The sequence below is a fragment of the Trachinotus anak genome, unplaced genomic scaffold, assembly GCF_046630095.1.
Source record: "Trachinotus anak isolate AG129_WGS33_773 ecotype Australia unplaced genomic scaffold, CSIRO_AGI_Tana_v1 ptg000021l, whole genome shotgun sequence".
NCBI classification, from domain to species: domain Eukaryota; kingdom Metazoa; phylum Chordata; class Actinopteri; order Carangiformes; family Carangidae; genus Trachinotus; species Trachinotus anak.
Genome location: NW_027273872.1, coordinates 806,167 through 826,845, shown reverse-complemented (window position 1 = coordinate 826,845; position 20,679 = coordinate 806,167). Strand labels below are relative to the sequence as shown.

Genomic DNA, 20,679 nt, shown 5'->3' with positions numbered 1-20,679 from the left:
AACTATCACTGGAGCGAGCACAGTTACAGGACTGAGACAGACAGAGGATTTGATCAACTGTCGAGCTGCAGGATGAATTCAGAGGAGAGAGACGCTGAACACAGAATCCAGAGCTTCACTCGCCTTTAAGGAGATATTATTTAATATGAAAGAGGAGACGCCCTGGGAATGAAATGGAAATCTACTGAAAACTTGTACAGTGGCAAGAGAGAAAGTCAGTGTGCATCCTCTGATATGTCCATTTGAAGAAGAGGGGGAAGCTTCTGCTGCTACAAAATGGTGGCTGGAGTGAAACCGAGACTATTAAACTTTACAAAGCTGGGGATCTGGTGACGTATGTACACGACAGAAGGTGACTGACTGTTGTGAGACGGCAAAGGAAGGAATTGTGGGAAATGACTGATGTGCCAAATATTACATCAACTCAGCACAAGTGATGTTAACATGTTAAAACAGTTTAAACATATTTGTGATGGAGAGGGAACGTGTCTGCATGACGATGATTATCATCTCAGCTTTCTCTTTGGCTGTTCAAGCGGGGAAATGCTCTTCACTAAACAGCCTCTGTATGTTTTTTCTTCTCTGCTGCCCATTAACATCCAGTCAGCTGAGTGTTTCAGCTCAACAACAACCACTGCAGATGATCCAGAACGGTGCCATTCACTCAACGTCCTCAAGAATCCCCAACATTACTCTGAACAGATTTAACAACCTGCTCCAAATATTGTGATAAGGAGAGAGACCTCCCAAGAAAGAAACATCGTACATGTCTTCAAGTCGACGCCCCGGAGAGAACCCCAGGAGAGCAGAGCTGCATCGCTGTGCTGACACAAAGGAAGCTGATTCACACAGTGTTTGATCATATCTTTGGCACCAATACAGTATGATGCAAACAAAGAGGAGAGGAATCCAGGTCACGCTCAAAGCCCTTCAGAGATTTCCTACTCTGCACACACCTCTCTCGCTCTCACCAAATCTCTCTTTTTTTTAAATTCCTCTTCTTGCCCTCTCAACCCTGCCCTTTCTCTTCCTTTTATCTTCCTCCTTCCTTTTCCTTTTTCCTTTGCTGCTCACCTCCTCCTCTACTTTCTTAACATTTCCATCTTTCTCCATCTTCCTCTCCTCATTTGTCCTCCTCTCAGCTCTCCCCCATAAAGAGCCACTGAACATTAATGTGAACTCACCCAGAAACATTACACTCTCTCATTCCTCTGTCCAGAATTAAACCAGTCTGTTGGCATCGCACAGGAAAGACACAGAGCAGGGAAACATATAGTTTCTTTTAATAATTTGCTTAAGAGTTAGCGGAGCATGTTCCCCTCCATGCTATTGCTCCTCATTTCTTTTTGATGAATAAGTGATGAGACTCTGTTGTTGTTGTTGGTGCAACATTGGTATTCACATGAACACTTTGTCTGTATTGAATGAATCACACAGTGATCATTTAATTTTGATTGGGTGAGCAGCTGCATGACTTGTATTTCATGGACCTCAGCGTGACTCGGAGAAAATGGAGTCAGGCTCGGCTAATAAGAAATGAACTGAGCGCAGAGTGATGGTGGCACCAAAGTGCATTTGTCCTTTGCAGCCATTAATGTCAAATTGTGTTGTGTTTATTAAGAGTGTGTGTGTTAAGACAGAAAGTATGTGCTTGTGTGTGTTTGAACGTGCAGGTGTTAGTGATGCAGCGCAGACAACACCCGATGGTTAAGCGTTAGTGCTCTCAAGCTGGCTTCACACAGCACCTCCATTAAATCTCAGCACGAGCCCAAGAGGTCAACAGTGACAAGACTGTCTGAGGTGTAATTTTCTGCAGCCAGGTCTGGGTTCATACAGGGACACCAGAGAGCAAACACTTCTCCAAGGTTGTCACTGAACTGAACCGGCTGAGCTGTGAAACATCACTAGCTTGTGTCAAGTCAAATAAAGTTTCACTTTGAAGATATATGTCATTTGACAGATAATCGCATTGGTTATGACTGTGGAGCATACATTTCTTCTATGGGGTGGGAATTAAACTGTGGAGTGTTGCAACAGTAATTCATCCGAAGAATAATACTGAACACAGTGAGATGCATGAAAAAGCAAAGTTCGGACAAAATCTGAACTTATGACACATTAAAAGCACCAAATTAAGTTATTAGCACCTTGAAAGTAGGGAGTATTTCACAAGAGCTTTTGCTTGTATCTTTGCCCACAGCAAAGTGGCCATTCCACTGTTTGAAGTTGTCTGAATTACATAACTACCCCTTTAAACAGTTTGAGAGTGGATGGTTGCTGAGAGCTACTCCAGCTCATTCTTTGTTCTTGAGTCATGGTTTGAATCAGATTGTCTGGAGAGCTACCAACAGCCAAGTACAAGAGGTCACTGAGACCTGGTGGTTTCATTTTCGCTGCTTTGTATTACATCAGTCACTTCACTGATTGTGAATCTGTGATGATAAAGAGCCAACTGTGAGGAGAAGTCTGGTGTAAATGTGTCTGCTCTCTCTTAAAGTGACAACAGCATTAAAGTTTGTTCTAACTTATCATTATAAAGGAAATGCTGATTACATAATGTAATGGCTTTCGCACAATGACACCATCTGTGTTTAGACTGCTTCCCTATAAGCCCTGCTATCCAATCCTTTCTGCCACCAGGCATGAAATTCTGCGGAGGCTTGATTTACGTCACACAGGAATCGGACTCTGTGCAACCAAAACAGAAACAGGACAGTGGTCTTGTTTTCCCCAGGAAGCTGAACTGGCTGATGGAGGAAGCTTTATCCAAGAAAAGAAGAGTTCAAATGAGTCCGAGTATGGAGGGAGCTCTGGCACTTGAGAAGGTTCAAAACATTCAGTTGGCATCATTTCCACTAGATCAGTAAGTAAAAAAAACTGCCTGGTTATTAATACAACCAGGTATTTTACTCTGCCTTCATCATAACTCTGTGATTGCGGTTTCTAGTTCTTGTGGTTGGGAGGGGGTTGTAAATTGACACTTCGCAGGTTGTTTCTTTTGTCTTTGGCTTCCAAGTAAAAATCTGTAAAAAACATTTCTACGCTCATCCTTTATAAACCTGGTAAGGAACTGAAGTTCACTTTGAATGTTGAGACAAATCAACATTAATCAGTAGCTGTGAAGGGAACTGAAGCTGATTTTACTGTAGCACAACCACAACCATGGTCCAAGAGGAGAGAGAGGTCACGAAAAAGGCAGAAAAAATGAAAAGGAAAAATTTGTACCACTGAGCTTCCTCAATCAGAAGTCGTCCACAGTGTTACATGAGGTGAGAGCAAAGGCAGTAAACTGTATACAGTGGATAACGGTGACAGGCCTGGGAGTTAATGGTGTTTCTGAGAGAGAGAGAATTCATCCAGACTAAGGCCTTAACCCTTGTGGTGAGTTATTCATGAGCCAGGAACCAAAGAGTGAAACCCTGGGTGGTGCAGGATGAGGGACTACAATCCAGGGCAGCTTCAGTGGTGTGGCAGTGGAGCTCAGTTACATCAAGTGACTGTCTTTCCCCCCAGCTGGTTTCCCCTGATCATCAAACAAACCAGCATCACTTCTACATAATTTTACTAACAGTTAACTGTGACTGCTTGAACCTTGTGTGAACAACTACAGACACAAACATAGAAACATGATGCATACCTCGACCTGTTGGCAGATCTGGATCAATTTTGCCATTTGGTTTTCAAGCTCACTGTTCCTCTTCACCAGGTTGGTCAGATTGTTCTCCAGGGTTTGCTGTTTGGAGGGAGGAGGAGGAGGAAGGAGCAGAGTTGAGGAGAAAAGGAGGAGACAAAAAAATAACATCAGCAGTCGTCAGATTGAGCATGAGCAGGACAGGTTATGTTATGGATGCGTCAACACCACATCCATCAGAGTGGGTTGAGATTTTAAACATACTACAGGCACTTGATGCTATATTATCAGAATTTCTTAATTTACAATTGTTCTCAGTTACATGAGTCTGACAGAGGGATTTTGATCGAGTCTTTACTTTTTGACATGAATGATGCTTTTGGTTTGAGATCATGTCTTCAGTCGTATTACTGCCCAACCTGATACCCAATACGTACGAGTTCACAAACATCCTGTTGACAGGCCCATCATTCTGTAAGTTCTTTCAATTATACTGTTAAAACTGCAGTACAGTTATATACTAACCATTATCACTACACTGATACATTTCATGACATTAAAAGGAGCAAACAGATACACAGGTTCTTACTAATGAAGGTCTTTTCATTACAGTACAGTCACGTATTGATGCTCTACGTCTTCTTGCCTGAGGGTAACTTCACAACACATGAAATCCATGAAAAAAAAAAAAAAAAAAAAAATCTCTTTACAAATGCACAACTGCTCTTGTTTTTTGGCAACCAGTCATTTAAAGTGGTTTAGTAAACAGGTCCAATGCTATGAAAACCTGTGAGACAGAATAGGTGGAAATATTCCAGGTAAAAACAGTGCAGGTGAAGGATGGAGAATTTCTACCAGTGCTCACGAAACAATGCGCAAAAAATTGGCCCATATTATTTTGCTGACATGTTGAAATACAAAAGGAGACTTTTTGAACATCAACGTTACGAATTCAACAGTAATAATAAGGAATGAAAAAGTCTCACTATCTGTTTAAACAAAGCACATCACTGTTTTTCAAAAAAATCCTTTTTGATCCTAATCTTAAAATAATTTCGACAGTATTTTTATGCCACAGTAAATATCAGGCGTACAGTGACTCATCAATACCTTGAAATCAGCTTTTAGAATAATATACACTGTACGTTCAGAAAGAAAACCAGTTAAAGTCATAGTGTAACTGATGCTTTTTAATTTGCCTCTATAGCAGTTTTTTTGGATAGCATATGGTCTATAATATAATAATTTCACTACCTGACTTTAGTTTAAAGCCACAATACAACCATATAAACAACCGATCGACCTCTACCTGCAGTTTTAATGCTCAAACACTCAGTTTCTATCCCTCAACTGTTTGTCAAAAGCAAAAAAAGACCTGCACATAAATAAACTCAACACATATACAGTACAAAAGACAACAAGATGAAAATGGAAACAAGCAAACAGTGAGCCAGAAATAGAACTGCTGTTCAAAGGAAGCAAATCAACAATGGCGGCGACGGCGACGATGGGCATCAAAACAACAACAACAACCACAGCTGCAAAGAGAACGTCAGAACAAAGCAGCAGACGAACGGCGGGTGTTTGAAGTAGCTCTACTCATGCAAGTGAAAGGGAGGTGGGCAGCACAAGCACCTGGCCACGACCCTGACTGTCTGACTGTACATCTGTGTCTGTCTGTCCACTGTCTCCTCTGCCTGTCACTCAGCCTGATTCACTCTGTCGGCCTCTTATCTCTTTGACTTTGTACCCACTTAATTTTTATCTGCCTGCTTATCTCCATCCGTGCATCCCTCCCTTATCCATCCAGGTGTCTACCTGTGTGCCTGTGTGCCTCTCTGCGTCCCAGCAGCAGGGATGGGGGAGGAGGGGGGAAGGAGAGGGTGGGGAGGTGGAGTGGGGGATTTGGTAAAAGGCAGCCAGGGAACTCACCGCAGCGCTTGTCTTTGAAGCCTCCATAACCGCATCTGACACTCTGCCCGGGCTCACCTGATAAGCCTACGAACACACACATACACCCACATAAGTGCACACATAAACACACACACAGACAAGCCTGATCGCACAACGTCTGCCCCCTAAACTCTCAGCAACTGCAGAGGAGAATTCCTCCCTGATAAAGTTGCCACAAACTCTCGTGGTCTCATTCATGGTCGTGAACGCAGACGGGACTGTGTGGCTCCCTGGAGTTACATCACTGCTACCAGCATTTGGTTGTTGTGTGTCACAGCCCTGTCTGTGTGTGTGTGTGTGTGTGTGTGTGTGTGTGTGTGTCTGTGTGTCTGTGTGTATGTGTGTGTGTGTGTGTGTGTGTGTGTGTGTGTGTCTGTGTGTATGTGTGTGTGTGTGTGTGTGTGTGTGTGTGTGTCTGTGTGTCTGTGTGTGTGTGTGTGTGTGTGTGTGTGTGCGGGAGTTTGAAGGGGAACATCAGTGAGAGGGGACAGATGGGTCATTAATTAGCAAGCTGGAGATGAAGAAGATGAATACATCAGAACACAGCTGTCTCCCATGAGACTGCAGTGAAACAAACTCCTCTGTCCTCCACATACATGCACATATGTATGTGTGTGTGTCTGTGTGTGTCTGTGTGTGTTACCCAGTAGGTGAATCTGCATATAAACCTTTACGACACAAATAAACTTTCATATCATCAGAGACATTTATCTCTGAGCGTGAAGATGACGTCTAAACCACTGACACTAAACCTCTGACTGTGTGTCTGTTCTACGAGCGACTACGGCTAGAAGCTCTCAGAGAGGAGCAGAGGGGAACCTGGACTGGAAGCAAGTGTGGCTGGGTGGTGACATGTAGGAGGTGGCCAAATTAAATGTCAACCCAAACCTGGAAAACATCTTTATAATATGATATGAAGGCTTATGCAGTCAGAATTATTATCAGAGCAGCTCTGGCAGCTACGTGGAACATGAAAAGACATCAGGTCTTTTTAAACCAGGGAATCAGGTGATACATTTAACTTATCCTCTGATCCCTCGTAGCTCTGCTTTATTCCTTTGTTTCATTTGTAAATGAACTGATAAATACTTGTCCTTCAGTGCTGCAGTGTAACCTAACCGATGTCATGATGTTTGGGGTCAAATATATCAATACTCATATTTTAGTAATATACAAATATATGTCATATAGCATATATACAGTATCACTCTTTAGTCTGAAGTTGTCATGTATTAGCAAGCTAGCGTTAGCTTTGTCAGTTAGCTTATTATCTATGCAGTTGTTTCATCTGGGTGTAAAAATGTTTTATAACTAGCTTGAGTGTCTCTAGTGATGCATAAATCTTCACTTAGTTCACACTTTTGTTTAAAGTTTAACCTTCTCATTTCTACCAGTAACCATGGCGTTACCTCAGCCATCATTCTCGTGCTCCATTTTCTGAATTTATTGACAGGTCCACCTATAAGTTCACTGGCATGGACAGCGGGAATTCAAGGAGATAAATACAAAAGGACAATTACAGAGAGAGACAGACAGAGGCAAGAGATGGAGCTAAATGGAGGAGTGAAAGAAGGATAGAATAAGAGATGGGAACTCAGAGGAGGGTGTTCCAGAATGGAGGGAGGAGGAAATAAAAGCTGAGCAGAAATGAGTGACGAATTGAATTTCAGTTGCTTGAGGCACATGATGGGGTAGGCAGGGTTATTAGCATAAGGTAATATCAGTCAGCCACTGATTCAGCTTTGGATGTGGCTTGTCCTGAGAGTGAGGGGAGAGTGTGACAGAGATGGAGGGGGTTGATGGGATGGAAATAGGCACGAGTCCCGTGCTGAGAAGGGAAGCTTGGCAGAGCAGCTCCGGTCTGGCCGGCCCTCGGATTCCTCTCTTTCCCTTGGTATCTGTCTCTCTGTCATTCTCTACCTCTTCCTGCTTTCTACACTACGTCTCCTCTCCCTCTGACTTTGACTCTCTGTCTCCTCCCTTGCTCTGTCTCGCTACTTCAGACCTTATTCTGTCCATCTTGGCACAGTTACAACTGCAGCTGCTGACAGCCCATCATCCTGGGTTAGATCACCACCTCCTCATATTCACTTCATTGTGTCGAGGGGCTCCTGGGTCTCATTCCTTTACAGATGATGACCCTGTTTCTCTCTGAGACAAAAAAGGACAGGTCCCTTCTATTTTTCATATTTAGTGAGACTGGAGAGAGGGACCACGCATGATGAAGGGTTTACTGAACACACTCAAGTTTAAGACTGCTGTCACAGTTCAATCTCCTGTCAACGCTGCTCACAGAGTCTGCAACTGAACCACACATTGCACAGAATTACATCACAAAGTACCAAAAAAGAAATGAAATCATTTGTGTTTACAAGATCACAATGCAACAAGCCAACGACTCATTTCTGCAGAAGGGTCAACTTTTCTCTTTCATGGCGACAGTGACAGTAAATGTCAGGAAATTACAGTTGGCAGTTTGGGAAATCATATTACAGTAATCCAGTTACAGTGTAATGTGTGACTTGCTTGTGGTTGAGCTTGTTCTTATTTTGCTAAAGGAACATTCAATGAGTTTTACCTGAGGTCAAGTTCAAGTTCAAGAATGTAATCACAAAGAGAGACAGCAGGAGAGGAGGAAACGTGTTATGAAATCCCACATATCAAGCAGGAGAGGAATGTCTCCTAAATATTAAGACGTGCTTGGCTTTGGGGGAAAAAATTTAAAAAAAGGTTTCATGCTGCACTGCATCGCTTGCCTAACGAGATGACATCGTCCAATGGCTGAATCTCTGGGTCCATACGACAACGTAACAACAAAAAATGCAACCGCTGCCACAACAAAAATGGAGCAGAATGCCCTGAGGCTAAGTATCCAACTTCAAAGTCTTTTGCTTTTGATTAATTCAGGATCCTCCCCCATGCACAAGAGAAACAATGAGACTGAAATGAAGGCAAGAGAAAGAGGGAGAGATTAAACTTGAGAAAAAGCAACAGAACAGAACAAGCTCACTTTACAGCTGTTGTTAACAAGAGGCTTTCAGAGCATGGACGTGTCAGTAACACAAGCCCTCTGGGAAACAGAGTTTTTGTCTGAGGATAATATTCCATAGGGCAGAACTCTTGAGACCAACATATTGTGGAGGAGGATAACAAACGAGGAATCACGCTTGTCTCATAACCCGCTGGCTGGCACCCAATTAATGAGCCGAACAGGGATGCTTAAAACTTTGCTAAAATGTTAGCAGGTCTGTATCTCACTACTGAAAAGAGTCTGTTGATGCATTTTGGCTCTTTACTTGTGGATTGAACTGGGTCATTCATGGCAGGACTGTTCCCCTGTTACCAACTCAACATTAAAGTAAAATCAATAAAAATCACGTTTCAGAGGAAATGTAGGATATTAACTCTCCTGGTGTGACTGCGCAGCTCTGAATAAGATGCTACGCCAGTCAACTCCTGTGACCTTCAAGCAATAAGCAAAAGTTTGAACTTTCAAAGGATCTCAGGACAGCTGGAGTACAAGAATAAATGGAAGCAAAAGAAGATGCTCACTTTCATTATCAGTCTTCTGGGGGGAACTTCAGGAAAGTTGCTTGGAAACAGCAGAGGAGGGAAACCTGGGAAGGGTGTGGAAGGGAGAGGCTACTGCCCCAGCCCACCTCTGAATCCCAACAGCCTTTTTCCTCAGGACTTGTTATAGAAAAAAAACCAAACATCTTAACCAGACACAAATCTAATAGTAATTCAACTTTTTAGCCACATGGGGGGATTAGGATGAAGAAATTTCTCTGGAGGTTTGAAAAGGAATAATGAGTCGTCCTGACTACTGAACAGTGGTGAGGAGGCCAGACACAGGCTGGCATCTGATGTTTTTTTTTTTTTTTTTCTAAGGCTCTCAGATATCCCATGGGCCTGTGTGTGCCCTTAGCTTCCCAGTTATTTGTTTGGGGCAGGGGGACTGAACGGCCCGTGACTACTAAAACCAAGAAAAAAGCTCAGATAGAATAAGAATGAAAAAGAAAAAGCAAACACAGGAACAGGTGCCTCATGAAGCAAAGCCATATCCCCAACAGTTTCCCAACCTGCTAGAGCCCTTTATTAGATAATTTCATATCAGATTACAGGCTGAGACTGGTGTGATCTTTAAATGTAAAGAGATGGGAGTTTAAAGCTGTGGATTACAGGGGGCTGGGCTGAGATGAAGTGGGGTTAGCAGAAAACAGTGATATGGCTGAATGGGCTTAAAGGAGCTTTATGTTTCATTTCAATCGGCCTACACTGGATTTTTGTTGGAACAGTGCAATTCAGTTTCATGGATTGATAGTGAGAAAAGAAAATAACACATATATGAGTATCTTGGCTGGTGTTTAGTATGATCAATATCTCTGCTTAAGAGAAAGGGCCACATTTCTTTTCTCTTTTTTGAACAGTGATACACTAATTGTGCTGCGTATTAACGAGTATATCTTTCAATGAGCAGGAGACAGACCAGGCCAATGAACAAGATTAGGACCAAGGAAATAGAGTTCTTGAAACAAACAAATCAATTTACAGCAAATGTCACTTCTGTTTATATTAATATGGGGTAGCAAAATCATTAGTTTGGATATATTAATCCTAGGAACTGATGAATGAGGCTGAGCTTCAGAGCTGGAGAGCTGTTTTCTTTTAAACACACTCTGGGCCGAGCTCACCAGGTGCTATAGGTGTTTCGCTGCTCCTAGGATACCACATAATTAGCTGTCAGTCACTTGTTAACAACAGCCACTATGTAAGTTCACACAATGCAAACTACAGTAGCAACGGACAAAACTAAAAACTAAAGTTCCTATGTTACTGAAGCACAAGGAACTCAGAGAGAAAGGCCTCCACTAAAGATGTAGGACTGTAAAGCTATAATTGACTGTGAGCGTGTAGACCCTGTTAATAAGCATTTTGTGATCTTGTGAAGAATTCAACCAGAGTTTTATCACTGGTTCTGAAAAGAACACGACAAATAAGAGTTAATCTGCTCAACTCATGAGTAAAATTCTCAGAAGTATTTGAACTAAGTGATGATATAAATGAAGTGATACATTGGCGCCAGAGATGGTGTGTACCTGTACTAGTGGATCATGATTGAAAATGGAACTGACAACATACATCACTGACTCGTCAGACATGTAATGACTTGACTTTAAAAGTCAAGTCAAAGTCTAAATCGAAATCTGACTCATCTCTGTCTGTTTGAAGCTGTTCCTGTTCTTGTCTGAGCTCAGTGCGTGTGTGTGTGTGTGTACATTCCTCATCTGTTCATTGAGTGAACAATCCATCCTACAGACACCAGAGCCTACAGTTTAGAATAAATCAGCAGGTAGAAGTGAATCAGAACAGTCTCATCATCTGAGCTGTGCAGCTCACGACAAATCCTTGTTATCCGCGTCCAACCTGATCCACAGCAGATGATATCGTTAGGCTGGTGCTGCTAGCTGGGGGCTAGATAAGGAATATTTCTGTCCTCAAGACTCGAGCTGCAGCCAACCACTGTGGCTCCTGACTAAAGACGTTATCGTCACTGCGACTCAGCCTGGATGCTTCATGGAGATAGAGGATGGAGCAGAGCTTTGATTCTGGGTTCTGAATAAAACATCAATATTTAAGGTACTTTATAGTTAAGGTGGAATATTGATGGTAACAAAGTCCAGTTATAACTGAATTGTCTATGATAAGCTCGATGCACAATCTGATGTAGACGGCCAGGGCCAGCAACACTGAAAGGGGCTGAGATTGTGAGATACAGGAAAAATGAATATTATAACAAACAAATGCTCAGGATGCACCTTGCATGTCTGTGCTTGGTTTGGTTGATTATGTTTGGTATGCTGCTACCCACAGATAACTGTCCAAACAATGGGCCAGAGCCCTGCAGATAGTGTGCATATCTGCATCCATATTCAAAGGCCACACCTCAGTGGTCCTGATATCACAGTGGTGGTTTTGTGGCAGGACAAAGTGACAGATGTACTCACAACACATGATAAGAAGAAGAAGAAGAGATACCACTACTATTAAATGCACAGATATGAGACTGATATTGATCTTCCCTCCTAACTCGAGATAAGAATAATAAGTGAATTTCTAAAATGTTGAGAATTCTTTTAAAGAGGTCACACCGGTCTGTTTCACATCTTAAAATGTGGACTTTGATTGGCAGCAGACTGGCCAACTCAACAGGGAGGCTGCTCTGACCTCATCCTCCAGGTTCAATCTCTCCAATCAATAAGCATCTCCAATGAAGTATCCTTCAGCAATGCAGTGACCCCCTGCTGCCTCCACAGATAATGTCTTGTATCTGAACTTTACCCCTCACCTCTCTGTAAAATAGAAAAGTCCAATGGGGATGTTTTTTTTTTCTTCTTGATTTGACAGTCCTGGCACCGTCCTCACAGAGGAAACAGTCCAGCTCCCATGACATTATCTACAAAAAGCTGGCTTGTTATTTTTGCAGTGTCGGGCAAACTGGCTCCACAGTATACAACAGAATCATGCACTGCTTTCCAAAATCTCAAATAACCCACAAATATGATATTTCCTCAGCCTCCATTGTCTCTACTTTTTTAGGGTGCAAACTTTGAGACATTAATGAACCACTAAAAATAAATAAATACATTAAGTCATGTACTGTAAATATTTTTGGAAAGATGTGATGTGTGACAGTGAGGACACGGCCCTCCTCATTAGGCAGGATTTCTGTGGCTCATTACTAACCACCTGTCCTCTGCGTTCACCTCCCAGCACCAGCTCCATGTGGCGCCCGTGGCATGACGAGCCTCACCGTCCTCCTCTCCTCCTCATCGGTTTCCATCGCAAATGGATTTCATATTCACAAATGAATTTAGCCAACATGTCTGCTCAGTTATACTGCAGGAAGCACCAGGCAGGAGGTACAGAAAGAGTCAACCAGACAGAGCCCCTCACAGCAGAGAGAGCCACGCAGACAGGCAGGGATCGCGCACACGCTTCATTGGCTGTAATACAATTATCCAGCTGTCGGCTCGTTGGTATATTCATACGACACGGTTATTCATTTTGTCTTATTTTCTAAAATGCAATAACAGAGAGAGCAGTGTGTTGGGTCTGAGTCATCCGACTGATGGGAACCCAGAGGCCATTGCTTGGCACTTGCGTCTCTAAAACCCTCTGACTCACTGCTATAATGAAAAATGTTCAACAAAATACCAACATATTTCCAGCAAAGTACTGCTATGAATTTCCACCAGTTTTGTCCCCCAAGGTGTGGACATAAAAATAATGACTTCATAGTGTGATTTAGTTCATCCCAAGGACAATTATTACTGAGTGTTGTGTTTCTTAGACACACGTTGAACTGTACAAACTCTGTTTGAACCAAAATCACTTGAAGTGTGTGATGGACAGAACAGAGCGCACTTATTAATAAACAATATGCAAACCAGCAGCTAAACTCTAGTTGTGACATTAATTTAGATGAATGTGAATCCTCCAAAAGCTGACGATGAATTCAGATGTCATGGAAATGATGATGTGCAAATGCAAGAGCTACAAGCCAAGTCCTCAACACCCACAGGGGGTCACAGAGACGTGCTGCGTTCACTCTCACAAATATAACAGCATAATGAGAACTGTAGCTGACACACAGAAGCAAGAGGCTGCTGCTGAAGATGTTTGTCAAGAGACAAAACAGGTTATCTGGGCACAAGCATTAAACTACCTCATGTTGGTTTTGGCTCGGTGGCACTTCAGGTGTTTTCAGAGGCAATTTCACATCAGTTCTACATCAACTGCATGAATCTCACACCTGCATCTCTTACTTGAATAACTACAATCAGAACGTGCTTCTGATAAAGTAACATAATCCTGTCTGATTTCAACCAAACCAAGCACTGTGCAAAAAGTTACCACAGAAGTGAGAGAAGCACAGTCGTCAATGGTGCCTGGTTAGCTGATGCAAAAAGTTGTTCTCACTAAACCTGCTTTAAGCCTTTAAGCTAAAAGGCATCCACCCAAAGTGAGGAGGAGATAAAGAGATTCAGAGACGTCACATTTGTTTGGAGGTGACAAATGTCCACTTTTCTGCTGATGAAACTTGTAATGGGTTTTATTATAATTTTCCTCTCACATAACTTCCCTCCCACCCTCTCTACGTTGACCATTTCACTTGGGACATTGACATATTTTAGCAAACCAGAACTTAAATATATTAAAGCTCAGAATATACCAAGTTGTTAGAACATCTCTGGTTGGTCTCTTATTAGATTTTATTTCTAAGGAAAAAATAAAGTTACTGAAAGTCACTGAGGGAGACTGAGACTGAGCTGGTGTTGGCAGTTGGGTTTTTATTCCCTTAAGATACAGAGACTCGGAGCTGTGCAGACTTTGCCTGTGAAAGTGCAATGAATAACTGACATGACAGTTGTGAAGTTTTCATCGCGGCCCCACAGCTTTCAGAGACCTTGACGGTGTTTTGCCATATTACTCATGGCAAAGTGACACACTGGATAATCTCACTTCCGACACATGGACCGCAGCACGTTTACGCTTGTGGAAAATTCAAGCGCACTTCACAAACACTGGATCTGCAGTTTCTGGTCGAGCAGGTACAAACACATCAAACCTGTTTTCCCCTTCGAAGACAAAGCCGCCTGGAAGAGGCAACTCAGGACGGACACAGAAATGATTTTGTTTAATTAGAGTGAATTTGTTGTTATTATTCTTTTAAGACTCATTTCACTCATAGAAATGTCCTATAATTCTCCAAAACACTGTGTAATAACTGATCAAATAGGTGAATAAATGCATCTCACACAAAGTCACAATTAAAAACTACGTCTAGATATTGAGCTCAAAAACAGAAAAATTCAAGAGTACAACTGTTTCGGTTTGTTTGTACAGACCTGCTGCTGTTAGAGCAATAATTTGGCATTTTAGGAAATATGCTTAAAATTAGCTTTTTTTGAGAAGAGTTAAATGAGAAGATAAAATCACTCTCATGTCTGCACAATAAATATGTAATATAAAAATATGTATGCAACTTTCACTGAAGAACATCTCACAAAATGTTTAACTGTTCCAAACCACACAGTCTTTTTAAGAATAACTTTGCATCAGCTTCTCATGACTGAATCTCAGGATATGACTGTCCACTGCTCAGAGCCTGTTCTGAGCCCTGAGCCCCAAGTTTCTCAAGACAGGACGATCAAATCAATCTTCACTCTGAAAATTATTTTAAAATGCAGATGAAGAAAGAAAATACAATGTGAAGTTCATCTTTTTATTCCCAATGAAACCGTGTGTTGTCAGCTGAAGTCTCACCTGTGGGTTTGCTGGAGGCAGATTAGGTAGAAGCGAGGGCTTGTCATTTAAATCCTGAGTCGCCCTGAATGTCGACATCATAGAATCTGTACAGCTTCTCCGTCTCTTCTCCACCCCCACCATTTGCTTTTTCTTACCTGCCACCTCTGATCTCTCATCCTCGCTTTTCTACAATGTCAGCTGTCGCCCTCTCATTCCTTCCTCAAACCTGACCTTCATCTTCCTGTCCTCCACTTCTTCATTCTGCCTTTACTACTGTAAAAACTAAATGACCCTGACAATAAAGCCCCCGTCTGAAAGACTTAGTGCTGTGTCAGTTTAACTTTAATAGACGTAACAGAACAGCTTCAGCTACCACTGCAGGCAGCAGCCCAACCAGCAATGATGATGATGATGATGATGATGATGATAATAACAACAACAACAACAATAATAATAGAGGTTCTACAAATGAATCTACTCTCTGTTTGGAGTCTGTCATCTCAGAGCCTGATGCTCCTGCACACGTCATCTCTTTAAACCTTCAGCCACGTAACAGGAACAATAATCTGGTGTGATTGACACTTTCCGAGCTAAAAGCTTTACACTTGTCAGCTTCCAGCAAAACCTCCAGAGAAGTTCAACTCAGCTCATGGACTACAGAGATGGGGGGTTGGTTCTGTGGGAATGTGATAAGGTTATGAGCAGAACAGTTAGCTGTTTGTTTTTGTGTGTGTGAGGGTTGAAAGGCAGCAAACGCCTCGTTTCTGCAAGTATATGAGACATGGTGTTACCAGCAGGAGGGTAAACACACTAATATACACACATTTACTTAAAACCATCATTACTGACTCATGATTTGTGGGAAGAAGGAGGCACAGAAGGCTCTGACGTAAAGCATCTGTGATTCCAAGGCCACTTTTTCACTGCAGTCTCCAATTTAACCTCCAAAGAAACTTCCTCTCTAAGACTTGTGCTTTTCTTGACAGACCTCAGCACAGTTTTAACTCAGTCTGCCATCAGTACACTTCTTCATTTTCTTGCCTTTCACATTAAAACCTTTCTTTTGCACAAGCCCAGTTTTTCTTTCAGTTAACTGTGTGACTTGATAGCCTTGTAACATATTGAACAGATACTTGATGGAATAAATGTCTCAAATGTACTTGCAATACATAAAGTGCAAGTAAAAAAACACCAGCAGAACTGGAGTTATAAAGGGAAACCACAGCTTTATGTTTGCTGCTGTTTCAGCAATATTGAATGTGATAGTAGATAATACCATCCAGAGACCCGTCTGAGAGTCACAGTGAGATTTCCACCCTGAAGCGTTTTATCTTGCCCACCACAGTTTGACCCCCCCACTGGGCCCTGCAGGGATTCAGATGTAGAACAGAGAAAGACCCGGACTCTCATCTGCTCAGGCTGCAGCCGGCAAAGTGCTCACAACAAATCAGACACATGCGTACACACTTACACACAAAAGGCACAGTCACACTTTCACACACAGCGGCAGTGGTGAGTGACAAGACAGAGTGTCTCCATTACTATCAAAGCGGCTGTGTCCACACTAACAGATGGGTTTGCTTCCTCCAAGGTGGGCGAAGTGATTTATTCTATCTCCACCGTACTTTGCCATATCTAATTGGACCGACTGTGCCCCGGAAGCAGGCCAGTAAATCATGTCACTATCATGTATTTATAGATGAGGTCATGTAACTCTAGTGCTGATGGCAGCTACATAACATCTATATATGACACCTGTTACCATGACAGCTGCTGGCAGGATGCCCAAAAACTGCAATACTAGAAGTGTGAGGAGAAACAAGGAGAGCAAATGTAAGAAAAAATATGATCATCATTGAACATATGAAGGTTCTGACATCTTCAGATGTAGAGCTTCAAGTCTGACTGCGACATGTTACAACACTTTGGATTCACATGCTGTGAGTCCCAGCTCCAGCAGAATTATGGAAATGGAAAATCTTAAGGGATGACAGCGCAAGTGCAAAATCACACAACCCTAGCTGTGCTTCAGCTTCACTACTCTGCATTACTGATTTGGCCACACACCAGAGTCATAGTGCAGGGAACCACTCTGGACAGCGTCTGAATATAGGAAATACACATTCCCTGCGTTCCTGCAGCCCTGTGTGGCTGGCTTTCTGGCGTCAGTATCAGAAACAGACATTCCTCTCTGTGCTTCTCCCTGGGGAGCTGAACTTCCTTTGCATAACCTGAGCAGGACAGAAACATCCAGGGATGTCAGTGAGGTCAGAAGTGGGAGGATGAAGTTCACCGTACAAACAGTGAACCAGAATTGGATGGTTTTTACACTGAAAAGTGATCTATATCTACCACATCTACATCTTAGCGAACAGAAACGCTGGTGTGATTTCAGCAGGTGTTACACAACAAATGCAAACAAAAAGGTCAGGAGACTTAATAAATACACAATAAAGACATGAAATACACATTTTGACACAAATCTGAACTTTGTCAGAATTGTAAAATCATACATAATTAAGAGTAGGGAGACACCTGCAGAAATAGAACCACACAAGGTCTTTGCTCTATAATATCTCCTCACTGAGGTGGAGTTTTAAGACAATCAAGGACTCAATAATAATAAAAAAAAGCAATGGCATTAGCTTGATGGCTTTTACGAGCAGTGGCAGCTGCAGTATTACGAAGGGAAATCTCTAAAGAGCTTGTACAGAGCTGCCTGGAAAACACCCAGTGCTATCAAATACAGAGAAGTCTCGTGTCTCTGTTTTTCACTGCATGTGAGGTTTCTGTCATTTATTTAGCTCTTCAACACTAAGGTGACAGGTCAATTAAGAAAGTAAATGTAATGTCCATTGACAGAGAGAAAGACTTTTTTTGAGCAACAGCCTGGAATCTGTATCTCAGGAGTGTGTATGTGTGTGTTTGTGTTGGTGCATGTTTAAGCAACATGAGAAAACCATCTTTACACCATAACCTCTACATGAATATACAGATAGTGTCTCCATGACCTCAGCTGTGCACGTGGCTGTGGTGCGTTTACTGTGCAGCTTTAGTGGACAGGGTGCTGGCTGCTGCTGTCACCACTACGATGGCCACAGAGGATAGGTGATGTGTCCCTTTTTAGAACCCATAAAAGGAACCCTGCGTGCTATTAAGCATGCATCAGTGCCCTGCATGGGCTTTAAGAGCGGGAGATCTGAGCACAGTGCCGCTGACCTGTGTTTTCAATCTCTCTGTCACATGAAATGAACAAGCTCCCAGGTAGCTCCAGTTTGCAAAGTCTGCTCCTGGTCTTATTGTCCTGCTGCTCTTCTCCTCTCAGCTCCCAAGTCTTGTAAACCTACATAACTTGTACATCTTGGACTGAGCCTCCAACTCTGATGTCTCGCAAGTTTGCTTGTGGTCTAGACTTCATGCAGCAGAAAACCACAACCTCGAGCTGCTGGACCCAGGGAAGAAAAGACTATTTTTTAAATGTATAATCTAAATACACAGTCATCTTGTGTTTGGTGCCAAAAACAATAGTTGCATTTTCTACACTGATTGACTTTTATTTTCTGGTTCAGATCCAATATAGACATTTTTGGAACATAGTAATTATGGTAAATGTGTAATTAGAATTGGCAAGAGTCAGAAAATAAACTTTCCAACTTTTCTCGTTTCCTAAATTAATACTTAATGACAAGCAATAAAAGTGGAGCTGCTGAAAATACACAACAGCTCACATGTGTCAAACTTTTCTAATTTACAGATATACACACACAACTTTCTCGCAACACATGTCTGCCTCCTAACCTACATACATTTACCAGCGTGACTGTGTTAGATACTGATGCTCGTGATTGTGTGTCTGTGTGTGTGTAAATTTTTCTGGAGTGCATGTTTCAGGAAGTAAGAGATTCATGGGAAAGGAATGCACTGAAGAACATTTCTGTCCAAGGCAGCTGTGTCTCAGACTGTGGGAGACTGACGTTCTCCTCCAGCTTCCCAAAACAATTTAGTAATCCATCTCAAGGTCTTAACTCTCCCTCAAGATGCTCAGAGGAGACGCTTCTCTTACTCACATTATCTTTCAGGAGGTTCATGGAACAGATATTATGTAAAAGATATTATGTAAAAATAATCCAAATCAATCCAAATAATCCATAATCCATGTCATAGAGATACGTTAGAGCCAATGAGTGATGTCTAAACTTTAAATAACATGTGAACAATAAATGTTCTACCTAACAATAAATGTCATGGTAGGTAAAGCAGGTCAACCTAACAATAAATGTCCACATGTATCTTTTTTTTTTTTTTTTTAATTTTTTTTTGGGCTTTTTATGCCTTTATTATAGCTTAGTGGAGACTGACAGGAAAGGGGGTAGAGAGAGGGGAATGACATGCAGGAAAGAGTCGGACCGGTCGGGAGTCGAACCGGTGACTGCCTGCCAAGAGCGTCTAGCGCTCAACATGTACGCGCCCTAACCACTTGACTACCAGGCCGGCCACATGTATCTTTTTAATGAGGGATTCCCATTAAAATCTGAATTTTAAAAGCCCAGACTGAGCTTTTTAAACTATAGCAGAACTTGACCACTTTCTCCACCAGTTCTTCAGCTTTCCATCCAACTGTCTGTTGCTGTCATACTGGAAGAAACTCAGATTCTGTCTGTGCAGAGATCAGCAGTTAACAAAGAAAACAGCTGGAGCTTTTTCAAAGAAATTCATCACTTGTCACTATCTCTTTTTGATGAACTCCTCTCCTTGTTTCTCTCCTAACTCTTGTGATTTTGAACCGAGCCAACTGACTCCTGACTGGCCGACCTTCACGGAGCAGTCAGCTCTCTCCGTCACTGTAATGGGTTTACCTAAGCTGGTTGAAAAATTGTAGCCTTGTGGAAGGATAAGAAATGCAGCTCCAATGACATGAAAGCAAAAACTGAACACAGTGTATGAGATGATGTTAGGCAAGATTGGTTTCTCACTAACTAAAGTATCTGTGTGTATTATGGCCTTCATCCAGTTTTGGTCATTTGCTGCTCTAAACACCCAGAAACATTGAGCTCTTCAGCTCTCGGCTGAAAGGGAAATGATGCGTTTTACATTTCAAGCAGTTGCAACAGTGAAGCTGCTAAAAGGGAAACCAGCTGTCTTGGAGCCAAAGCTGAAGTGGACAGAGCCACTGCTATCCAAAAATGAAAAGCACTCCATAATGAAAATGTATGATGGGAAGTGATTATCACTGAATAAAATGCCATATTTCTGAGTCACAAATCTTTCCAAGACCAGAGGGAATGATGCAAATGAGGCTTGTTTTGCCACCAGTTATCAGTCTACACTGTACCTGCTTTGACTGTAAAACCCCTGAAAAACAGAAACCTTACAGTTTCAAACCAGATTTGACAACACGATATCAGGCTCCCATCAACAGATGAACGAGTCAAATGAGTTACGTTTCAATTCTTCAGTCCCAGTCTCACTTTCACAGGTTTAGCTCGTTATGTTGAGGCAGCTAGTGTCAAATGGGACCAGATCCTAAAGCTGCATTAGTTGATGCTTTAAACACAACACTGATATATTACCACCCTAAACTTAAACTTACTCTGGCAACATTTAGGCATCCAACAGACATGGAGCAACATTATCATTCATTCTGAATCCTATTTTTGAGGCTTCATGCTCCTCTGTGTTGAGCAGCTAGTCACCAGTCTTATATGTCTGCTGCTGGGTGCTGAGCAGGTAGCGTACCATGAGTTTATCATAATTACCTGAAAGATGCAAAAAAGCTCAGCAGA

The 20,679-nt window shown here is 42.1% G+C and overlaps 1 protein-coding gene across 7 annotated transcripts in view; it reads right to left on the bottom strand.

The window, feature by feature from the left end:
• The window catches only part of mid2 (midline 2), a 136,586-nt gene that overhangs the window by 39,206 nt on the left and 76,701 nt on the right, over positions 1 to 20,679 (bottom strand). For 6 of the 7 annotated variants that reach the window (XM_071457650.1, XM_071457649.1, XM_071457651.1 and 3 more), the window contains 2 exons: positions 5,564 to 5,629; positions 3,638 to 3,733 (listed from right to left, as the gene is read on the bottom strand). In XM_071457650.1, the coding sequence (XP_071313751.1) occupies positions 3,638 to 3,733; positions 5,564 to 5,629 (162 nt within the window). The remainder of the gene's footprint in view (positions 1 to 3,637; positions 3,734 to 5,563; positions 5,630 to 20,679) is intronic. The other variant, XM_071457652.1, reaches the window with a different exon arrangement.